At 43.3% G+C, this 12,046-nt stretch overlaps 1 protein-coding gene across 1 annotated transcript in view; it reads right to left on the bottom strand.

Annotated features, from left to right (window-relative positions):
- The window catches only part of LOC144132527 (uncharacterized), a 44,983-nt gene that overhangs the window by 13,923 nt on the left and 19,014 nt on the right, over positions 1 to 12,046 (bottom strand). Inside the window, exon 5 of the mRNA XM_077665007.1 lies at positions 3,731 to 3,830. Within this exon, the coding sequence (XP_077521133.1) occupies positions 3,731 to 3,830 (100 nt within the window). The remainder of the gene's footprint in view (positions 1 to 3,730; positions 3,831 to 12,046) is intronic.

Genomic DNA, 12,046 nt, shown 5'->3' on the forward strand with positions numbered 1-12,046 from the left:
GCACTAGTTTTTCTAATACAATCTCCCCTCCGTCCTTCAACAGATCTGCTGTTACCTGATCCTCACCAGCTGCTTTCCCCCTTTGAATTGCTCCTAAGGTTTTCTTTACATTCTCTTTCGTTACTGGCGGGATGTCCCATTGCTCTGCGCTACTGTCTCTCTCGATAACATTCTGATTGCATTGGCTGCTGTATAGATTTATGTAGAACTCTTTGGCTGCATTAACTATATTACCCATATTGCTAATGAAATTCCCCTTTTGTTTCTTAATCATACATCTGGCTTTTAGCTATGCCTAGATTGCTCATCGCTTCTAGGCTACCTCCTTCTTTAGAGAAACCTCGATTCTCTTCATATTGAACTTCCTTTTGTCAGCTACCTTGCACTTATTTATTAACTTTGTTAGCTCTGCCAGTTCTATTCTGTTTGTAGGGTTAGACACTTTCTCGCTTTCGCGTTTCTTAAACAGAAATTTCATCTCCTGAGATAGCTTGCTGGCACTCTGTTGAACCATCCTACCACTTACTTCTACTGCCCACTCTGTAATGATAGCTGCAAGATTATTGTTCATTGTATGAACATTAGGATCGCCTTCCTCAGTTATAGCCAAATGTCTCTTCTGCAACAATATCCTGAATTCCTCTATCCCTTTTACTGCTTAACTCATAATGGACTTCCACTTCACTAGACTTTGTTCCCTCTTCAAGCCTAAGCCAATTCGAGACCTTCCCATTGTGAGGTCGCTACAATGCACCTTTCCGAGGACCTCCACATCCTGCACGATGCCAGCGTGAACACATAGTACGAAGTCTATTTCATTTTTAGTCTTACCATTGGGGCTCTTCCATGACTTCCTGTTCTCTCGCTTGCGGAAAAAGGTATTCATGATCCATAAATTATTTCTCTCCGCGAAATCTACTAATAACTCCCCTTTGATATTCCTATGCCATAGTTACATACCACATGGTCTCCGACATGCTTCTTACATACCCTCACATTGAAGTTGGCCATCAGTACAGTGTGCTGCAATTTTACTTTGTTCATTGCAGATTCCACGTCTTCATAGAAGCTTTCAACTATCTTGTCACCGTGGCTGGATGTAGGCGCCTAGGCCTGCACTACCTTCAGCTTGTACCTCTTGTTAAGCCTAATTACAATAGTTGCCACTCTCTCATTAATACTATAGAATTCTGCTATGTTCAGCAAGGCGGAAATTTGGGCGAGTTGGTAAGTGTTCATTTTCGCCCTCAGCGCAACACGAACGGGACACAAGACGAAGGACTAGCACAAACAGGCGCTGACTATCAACTGGTTTTTTATTGAAGAACGAAAAGCGTATAAATACAAACAGTGAACTACTTATCAATCAACAAAAGTTATCTGGAAGGCACGTGGGAGGTTAGATAGCTCAATTCCCTCTCGGATAACGTTATGGAAGGGCTGCTGATACATTTTGCGCCATTGTGGTAAATATAAAAAGCTTCCATTACTTCGCGTGTTAATTTATTGTCATCTCTGAACAGGATGCGCGTGTTCTTGTAATCGGGAACACATTGGCACTTTTTTTTGCACTGGAAAGACGCTTGGGCAAGGGGGTCCCCTTTAGCTCTCCTTTCTGCATGATCCTTTTCATGCCTGCATTGGCATTGCCTGCTGTGGGAGCCTGTGTGAGACAGGGGGTCATTTTTCCTGGTGTTTTCATGCTCCATCAAGCGTTTGTTAACGCACCTGCCAGTCTGGCCAATGTACATGGCACCGCAAGAGAAGGGGACCTGGTATACCACCCCTACCTCGCAAGGTATAGATGGCGACACATGACGCACTCGACAAGCATCCCTCTTGCTCTTGCCGTAGTGCCTCTGATTCACCTGTTTGCACATTGCGCTAAGTTTTCTAGGTGCAGAAAAGACGACATCAACGTCGTATCTGCCCGCAACTTTTTTCAGCCCATGTGACAAGCAGTGTGCATACGGGACCACAGCCGGCTTTTTCTTCTTTTTGGCTTCTTTCAACTGAGCCCCATTATTAAGCTGCCTAAGAAGTTTCTCCGCTGCCCTGGAAATGAGTTGATCTGGGTACCCGTTCACACGTAACCTGCCTGTTTGCGCCAAAATGCTCTCTCGCGTCCTTTCATGGCAAGATTTCCTGAGAGCTGATTGCAGGCAAGATGCGGCAATGCCCTCCTTTATGAGCTAAGAATGGCCAGACCGGAAGTTTAGCAATGGTTTGGCAGCCCTCGGGCAATACCACCAACACAAGTGTTTTTACCCCCACACAGTGCCAAATCCAAAAACTGCAGTTCTTTGTTGCTGGGAACCTCAGTTGTGAACTCCAGCCCACGTCCGCATTCCTTAAAAGTCTTCAGAACGTCGACTAGACTTCTAGGCAAACTGCCTGTTCGGGTGAGCACCAAGTAATCGTCGACATACCGAAAAATCCTGACAACTACCCCATCCAATGCCTTCTCAATTTCCCTATCAACCCTGCCTAAAAAGATGTCGGCTAACACAGGTGCCACCCTGGAGCCTATGCAAACCCCCGACGCTTGTACAAAAGCCTTTCCCTCCCAATCAACCACTGTTGCAGATAGATAAAAGGACAAGATTTCTAAAAAACTGTCAACCAAGACACCGCATCTATCGATAAAAGCAGTTTCATCATTGTCCTGTGTTATGCACATCTTCACAGCTTCCATGAGTTCACAATGTGGCAAGGAATAATAAAGGTCCACCACGTCAATGCTGAAAAACATGCAGTTCATTCCAGAAAAGTCATTCCAGAAAAGCATTCAGAATAGATCAGTTTAACATCAACAAAGCGAAATTCAAAATACCCTGCACCATTGTGATTTCACTTGTGCGTTAAGACATCAGTGAAAAAATAAGATCACACCCACGTTATGCCTGTCAGGAAAAGCATTCAGACCCAATCAGTGAGGTATCTCACACAAAAGATTCACAACGTGTTGACTTACCCAGTCACTTCTGCTAAGTCACATGGCTCATCAGTGATGTATTCATATGACATATATGCTTCAGCACAGTGGAACATTAGGACACTATCAATTCAATGCCCATTACAAGAAAATTCAAACTAAACTGAATCATTTGATACTGTCACTGCATGCCATGTTATCAGTGGCATGCTTTAATAACTCCCATGCTATGTCTATTCAACAAAGCATTCATGCCCCCTCAGTTTGGTGCTCTCAATACAAGAGATTTAATTACTCATCGTGTAATTTTTGTGAGTTGTATCGTGACATCATAAGAGAAGCCTCCCCAGCCTCTTACGATACCCATTATCTCATATGCCAACCCAACAGCACAGTCAGAACTCATCAGTTCTATAAACAGAACAAAGGGTCCAAAGATATGCTCATTCCCCCCTGTAATTTGCTATGTTGCTATGCCACGGGATGTCACCAGTGACGAGGTGTTATGGCCTATGCTGCACTTACACAGGTTTCACAGGCCAGCACTAATTCCCTGAGGGTGTGAGCAAACCCCTGTGGAGTGGTTTAAGGGCTGGCAGGAACAAGAGGTATTTTGCACAAGGTATTTTGCAGAATGGATGACAAGGTACCCAAATTCCAGCAGACAAAGTCTCGAAAAATTATTTTCACCACTGAGGAAGTTGCTCTACCCTCCTTCAGGGTCACCCAACAGTGTGTGCCTGCCATGGCCTCCTGACATTCAGCTGCACTAAAAGGAGACAGAGGGAGCCATACCTTGCGGCGAAGGACTTTAGAAAGCTTCTCTAGCTCATTCCCAAAGGCTTCAGCCAAATCCATCAGGGTTCCCGGCTCATCTTCACTCCTCTTCAAGAGGCTGCAGAGAAGGGAAAAATGGCCATTTCACCACTTGTGGCCATAACAGTTTGGTACACTGTCATGGGGTAGTTCAAATGTGAGGAAGCTCCAGGGGCCAATGCCATACCCTCCAGGGTCAGGCCCACTTGAACGCCACAGATGGCACACGCTTGCATTGGAAGCGTGTCCAGCCTGGCAACATAAAGAGGCTACAAAAGTAACCTTCTGGCAACACAGTGAACAAAACTGCTGCAATGTAAACTCGATGAAAACCAAAAAGAAAGTTCTATAATAAAAGTGCACTGGCATTTTGGGTAAAAGAAATTTAAAGGCATAGCATGTTGGCACACATACCTGGTGCTGAAACGGCACTTGTAGGCATAATATGCCCTTAAGTCCCATCTCAGAACTGTGTTCTCCTAACATGTGGCACCAATCATAGATGTACGTCATGCAGCATATGTCACTACATGTTCAGCAAGCTATCCAGTGCATGTAACTGACTGAGAATGTGTTCGCCTGACTTTCACTTCACACGAAGAGTAAAAGCTACGAGCACTATAGCTCCGCATTACACAGGTATTGCTTTAAAATTGTACTCCTAAATTTAGCAACTAACAAGCAGCAAACAAAGCACCAATCTACTGCACCTATCTGTTCAAGGCCCAAGATCCATCACTCAACAATTTCAAACTTTAGGAGAAGAAAAAAGCAAAATGCCTCATCACAACTATGCTATTTTTTTTCATTGTGACAGAAATGGTGCATTTATTCATAATAGCCCAGCTAAATTCAAGGTGTGCAGCAGAGAAGAAAAAAACAGCACACAGAAGAAAAGCAAGTCTTATAAATTTAGGCGCCATGCCACCCCAACAACTCATGACTGTTTCCTGAACATAGTGGCTGCATTTTGAAGGGGATAGAATGCAAAGCATGTGCTAAGTGATGTCAGAGTATATTGAAGAAGCCCAGGCAATCAAAATCAATTTTAAGCCACCCCAATTCGACATCTCATAGCCCATGTGCAGCATCAGGAGGTTAAAGCCCACATACTGAATTGCAACTGCTGCCCCCCTTGCCAGCCATGACCACTACAGAGAGCAGAACTTCAACACACCTGCAATAGGCCCATGGAAAGAGCTCGCTGCTTGCCCTTTCTAGTAAATATGCTACCTGAACATCTTGTTTTTAACCTGCGCTTTAAAAAACAGAGCAGACAGACAGAGGGCAGGGGAAGGAACAGACACAATGGCTCGAAAACACAGAACTTGTACACACTGCCAAAGAGAGGTTTTTTTTTTTCTGCATGCGCTTCCACACACTTTTCTTTTTGGCAGTGATTACATGTTCAGTGTTACCTTATGAAACCCTCAGCTGCAAGCCATCGCTTGTGCTGTGTTTCTTCCTTTACCTGTGTTTCTTCCTTTACCTGCTGGTTTACCTGCAATATCAGCTACCTCAACTTTTCATATGATACTTTTTTAACTGCACAGACAAGTCCGCTCCTTCAAAACAAACTGCTTTGACACCACACAGACATTAGTGGACTTCAACCTAGACACTAAAAGCTATAGGCTCATCTGTCCGCCACGGCAGCTATTTCTACCAAATGCCCCCATTAACGTTGGCCAAAAATTAAAATATATATACAGAGGCACAATACAAAGAGGCAACTTTAATGATGTTGACCACTGTATGTAGTAAGTCAGTGTTTGTATTTCCTTTACCTGAATAAATACAAAGTAAATTTTTTAGCTGTTGCATTTCTTCCAAAAATTCCAGTGCCCAATTAATTGTAGAGCATCCCAAAAAACGCTCAATTCATCAGTTTTTATTTTTTATGTGTGCTACAGACCTTTTCACGACCCCTGGGAAAACCGGTTTTCTGGGCTGTGGGGAGAACGTGGGGGAGCTTAACACTCAACACTTTTTTGTACTACAAGCGCAGCCCAGTGCCCAATATGGCGGGGCCCATCAACCTCTTTTTTAAAAGGTCCATAGATAAGTTTTTTCCGCGTTGAAAACAAAGCCTGTAACATATGAAAAAATCCCACGTGACCATATGATGGTATGCCACAACAGCAGCGCTCTAAAGGGAGGCATGGTCCCAGAAAAAAAAATTTCATAATCGCAATGACGAACTTTTCAGGGAATGCCCATTTTTGCATGCAAATTCCAAATATGACATTTAATTTCATGTAGAACTACTGCTAGTGCACTAATGTAATATGTAAAATTTTGTATAAAAATTTTGTGATTTTGCTGCAGGGAACTTGCTGAAATCCATGCACTTTAGCAAATTCCCAGCAGCAAAATTTCTTGTCTCTCTCCGAAACCTTACACAACATTATGTAAGTTTGGTTTTATGGTTTTATGGGGCTTAGCATCCCAAAGCGATTCAGGCTATGAGGGACGCCGTAGTGGAGGGCTCCGGAAATTTCCACCACCTGAGGTTCTTTAACGTGCGCTGACATCGCACAGCACACGGGCTTCTAGAATTTCACCTCCATCGAAATTCGACCGCCGCGGCCGGAATCGGTCTTTGGGGTCAGCAGCTGAGCGCCATAACCACTGAGCCACCGTGGTAGCAATTATGTAAGTGCAGAAGCACTAGTTCTACATGAAATAAAATGGCATATTTGAAATCAGCCTACAAAAAGCACACATTCCTTGAAAATTTCACAGTTGTAACTTCAATAATAAGAATTTCTTTTCTAGGAACAGCAGCCCTCCTTAAACACAGAATTCATGAACAAAGTCGTAAATGTGACGGGACAAAACCAATAAGGTGGGCTCTGATGGTATAACTGAAAGTAACACGTGCCACCTGGCCATGTGCATTGCAGAAAATAATGGGTGCATTGGCTCCTGGTAGCGGTAAACAGGCTGAAACACTAAGCAATGTTCCCAGTCATCAGTCGGGCATTTTATCTGTTGGGCTGAAAAAAAATGACTATTTAGAAGCAGAGCAATGCGTCAGAACGTAATGACACCACATGAGAGACACTAGGTGCAAAATACTGTCCACACACAAACTAGGAACACAGCTTACGTGTTTTGGCCTGTATATATCTACCCGGAACAAGCACGCCCGCTGCTTTCTGCAATGAGAGCAGCCAGCTCAAATGTGTTACTTTCGATTTTGCCACCAGCACCCATTTCATTGTTTTTGCAACGTCACATGTGGCACCATCAAATGCAGCTATGTTCATGAATTCTGAGTTTATGAGATGCTGTCAAAACACACGAGCAGATGGTCACACGGGGTTTTTTCATGTATTGCGTGCTTTCTTCTCAATGCGAAAAAACTAATCTATAGCACACATTCTTTTCAATGCGAAAAAAACTAATCTATAGCACACACCAACATAATAACTGATGAATTAGACACTTTTTGGGACACTTCTACAATTTGGCACTAGAACTTGTCAGAAATGCAATCGCAAGAAAGATCATTTTTTTTCAGTGTATTTAGTTATTCAATTGAAGAAATTAAAAAAAACTGCCTTACTACATACAATGGTCATAACATGGTTGCAGTTGCCTGTGCCTATTGTGCTCCAGAGTATTTTTAAACCTTGGCTAAAGCTAGCTGGGACACCTTGGTATACAGGCAGAAAAATATCAGAACACGTATTTGGGCAAGATTTAAGCAAGATATTAATGCCTTAGAGGCCAAACTTAAGTGTGAAACCTCAACCTTTGAGAGGATTGTTCATTCTGTGTGGGAAGGGCATGACCATTTGAGATAGTCGTACAGTGACTCAGTGAAGAGAATCTGCTTTACCCAGCATGAGACAGGCAATCTTTCATTGAATCTGCTAATAGTTGTGGTGAATGAACTTGAATAATGATCCTGACAAAGCCAGCATTGGTACAATAAGGATGAGGTCAAGACGCCGTTCTGGCACTGGTCATTTCAATAATACCGTACACTGTTTACAGACACACAATCGCAACATATCAGTAGAGTCATATGCCTAAACATGGAAAGTACAAGCTGTCTTGAAGCCAGCAGTACTGCATGGCATAGACCAAACCAGCCACACCCGACTTTCATGCTTTGATATGGACACATGCCCAGTGCTTGAGTTCTCCTCAAGCAAACTCTCCCATCCATAGTGGCACTGCAGCTCCCAAGAACACTCACATACATACAGAGGTAAAGGCTGTGCTGACTTTTCTAGCACCTTCCACGATTATTACAAAATCTGCACACAATCCCATAGTTGCAGCTGCATTGTCATAACCAGGCACAGAAGTCAACTTCAATGATATCCACAGTCATTGGAGAGTTCCAAGCACTTGTCCACAAGGTTCCTGCCACCCCCACCCCACCACAACCACCTCCCGAAAGTGCCAAAATATTGATGCAAGCAGCACACGTCGAGGAAAGGGTCCACTTTCAGAGTAGGATGATAAGTGTGGCTTTTGATGCATTCTGTGAACACTAAATTATTGGACCTTACCATGGCCCTAGACACTCACTGCCATGTAGGTTTCAATGCATGTTCTCTTGGTTTAGCAACAGAGTCACAGTATAGTGTGGGATACAAAAACAATGTCTTCTGGAATTCTACTGGTCTCGACCTAGCATTCTGCACACCTAATCTAAACAGCTGGGTGATCTGGTGGACCCTCCATTACTGATAAACAAGAGCCAAATAGGCAAATTCTACCCTTCTTCACACATCCAGAAAATATACACAGTGCATACAGCTCCATGCCTGTATACAAAAAAGCTGAAATCACTTGACTTGAGGATTAAAAGACACATGCGCAGCAGAAATGGGACATTTTCAAGGATATGTGAAAATTTAGCAGGGTGCTGGAAGCCCCACTACCATGAAATTCAACTTCCTGCAGCTAGTATCAAGGAGCCACAATCTATCGCAGCACCCTATCCTAAAGGTCACTACTGGATGATGGCAGGCATGCAAGCTCAAATGGCAGCAGCTTAAAAAGCAGTCTGCCGTGCAAATGCCAGGTCAAATCTGTCACTATTTGAGCATCGTTATGTAGGTTGAAACTGTTTTCGGTACTATTGCGTGCAGACCTTGCTGGCCAACAAGTAAATGCAAACGTCAGGTGAAAGACAGTAGGGTGATCATGAAACTGAAAAGTGTGAAATAGATGCAGACCATTATTTTCACTGCAAAAAAAAAAAGAAAATAGGTGTGTATGAATACCGAGGTTTTCTAATATGACTTGAATACGAATATGAAGACAAAATGCTTTCTAACATTTAGTTCGTGTTCAGTATGAAAAAAAATTTCAGAAAAACATAATCAAGTAAATGTGCTTATTTTCTTCAAAATAGTGTACGTGGACTGACTCAGCATCACAAGAAAAAAAAATGTGCAGTACTTAGACTGCATAACAGTATGCAACCTGTACTGCGGTCGTGCAAAGTAACAAAATGAAACCCATAAATGACACCTGACTGGTAACTAAATATAATATAACGGGTAGCAAAACCTCCCTAACCCTTCAACCACCAACCCCAGGGCTGTACTCGTTATGAAAGATTGTAAGGCAAGTCCCACTCGTCCAGCCCAATATTGCGCTGCTCCCACCGCCAAAGATAAGATATGGTCGCCAATTAAGTTGATTGCAATTTCTAACACTAGAGGGTAGCAGTGGTCCACAAAGTGCACTTCGCGCCTTTAGAGCGTATGATTTAAGCCTGACAGCATTCATCTTTTCCAAAAATCACCACAACAATTTGCGGATTTTGGTACGTTTTTCAGGAACTCATCTGGCGGTAGACAGAGAGGAACAAATGCCCTAATTATAAGAAGGACAAGTAAATAAAGTCCCTCCCCATAAAAAAATTCCAAAAATTCAAAAATGTGGCAACAAGCCTAGTGATGAGCGGGCAGTTTCAGCAAGCAGGAAGAACAATGCAGACATAATTAAGTGAAAGGGAATAAAAATTGGCGTCAGAACAGCAAGACTACTACTAGAAAGAAAAAGAAATGACTACACTTCATTTCATACTTCAGGTACAATATACTGTGAAAGGTACGTAAGTAATTTGCTTGAAAAAATAAAGGCTTGTTACTACGTGCTTGGTTTGTGACTGAGTGCTCCAAGGCACATCTCTGGAGAATACTACAGAGAATTTAGAGTGCATAGGTTTGAATCCACCATGCAAAGAATTTTGGGGGGCTTTGTTTTTTCTTTACAAAATTTTTTATTTGGCAACATTTTAATTCTAAATCCTCTTTAATTACAGTCAAATATATACATATGCGGAGCTGCACTAAACCAAGCTATCAGTTCCTTTCATGCATACTGCGTTCATAAGAGTGGCCCCAAATCTGCTGTCTAAATTCAAATGCTGTATATGTCCTTTAAATGTGCTTTCTATGCTATTGGAGCTTACACTTAAGTAATGCGTTTGTAGGAGATGCCAGAATCTCACGCACATGCTCCATCTTCAGTCACAATTCAGAATTTTCCAAGCAAACTTCTGCACAAATGAATCTTTGCATTGGCTTAGACATTCGTAATCACTTGTTTGCCATGTTTCCATGTCTGCAAAGTGTGACTTCAAAGTATGCTAGCAGGAGAGTTGTTCGAGGTTGTTGCGATGGACTACATCTCAAAACTAGTGAGGGCACGGCTGCTGGGATAGCGAAAAGCCTGACACTGCCAAAAACAACAAATGAAAAAAAAAGCAAATTCCACATTTGCACTGTTTTGTCAGCAATAAGAGTGTGTTTTATCAAGCTCATAAGAAGTTATCACTTTATAAGACAGCAGACAAAGCAATTAAAGCAATTGTTTTCCACTCCCCCAAGGAACGCATTACTTTTTGATTACGGATGAAAGCAGCACAAACAAGAGCACTAGCTATGACAGAGTTGCACCTGATATATGAAGCGGAGCATAGCAATGTGCCAATCAGTGTCAAGGCGGTGCGCAGCTGGGTTCAGATGGCTGCCAATGTGCAACCAATAGCTGCCATCACTGTGGGCTGGCAGCGAAGCTCGGAAGCCGAAACTATGCGGTCAGGCTATTCATCTGCCTAGCGACAGAAGCAACCCTGTTGGCGTCAAACCTGCCATTACGTGCACATCAAAGCTGCATGGCTTACAATGTACAGTGCAACAGGTGCGATTTTACACAATCGCTTGTCCCACTGGTGATTCCTCGACCTGGCCTTTCTTTGGGAACTGCATGCGAATCCCTACAAGCTGGCTTTCTCGTGCATGATAGCCAACCAAAACAAGGTGGCAGATCTCGGGCTAGAACAGTTGTGGAGGCAAAAGAATGAGTGCCATGGGTGTGGACATTAGGTATGTAACACATTACAGAAGGATCCAACAAAAAGAAACCATGCCCTTTCGCATTGCAATTGTTCGAAATGGTTGGCTGACCATTTTGTTCTCATCATACACGATATGTCGGAAAGCCCAACTGGTGGAATTTCGCATGACACCCAAGTCTATCAGCATCCGAATGTGATCAATCAACGCACAAAACGACAGTAAAGAAAGTGAAGAGGACCCTTTCATACAGTTTCCCTGACATTTTAAACCACATCTTCAGATAATTTCCCCAGATATTCTGGTTTGCCACCATTGAATTTACAAATGTCAGCGTGGTATTCAATCGCCACTGAATATTAGAGAGCTCTCAAAAACAGTAAAAGCTCGTTTATTCAACCCTTGTTAATTCAGAAATCAAACTGCAGGCTCTGTCCCGGCCAACACCCAAGTAAGTCTATGGTGTCAGACGCTAAGTCAGACACTAAAGGTCTCGCACCGGCTCATTTGAACAGGATCCCGAAGGGAGGCCACGTCCAAATATGACTGTCGTGGTAAGAGATCGTCGAAACAGCCCTACTGAAAACTCCGGGCTACGGAGTTGCTGCCGCACCTCTGACATGCGGGTGACAAGGAATGAACAGCCCAGTCTCTGAGAACAGACAACTGCTTAGTTTCAGCTTTGCTTTTCTGGGCTTCGCATGAGCCTGCGGTGACGGTGGCTCCCCCAGCCAGCATCAGCCAAACAAGCTAGCCCATCTGACCACGTTTTCGATGCCGATTGGCACATCGCTGGTGTTTTCTCTACCCTCCCCCTCCCCCCTTTTCTCACTGCTTCAGCGTTGTTTGCTTCGCTTGCATCCACATAGTTCCATTCTTCCAGCGCGCGAAACTGCACACTTGTCACATGCTATTTGCCATTTGCACATCCTCATCATAAGCAACTGTGCCGCTTATGATG

This window comes from Amblyomma americanum, chromosome 1 (assembly GCF_052857255.1).
Source record: "Amblyomma americanum isolate KBUSLIRL-KWMA chromosome 1, ASM5285725v1, whole genome shotgun sequence".
Lineage (NCBI taxonomy): Eukaryota > Metazoa > Arthropoda > Arachnida > Ixodida > Ixodidae > Amblyomma > Amblyomma americanum.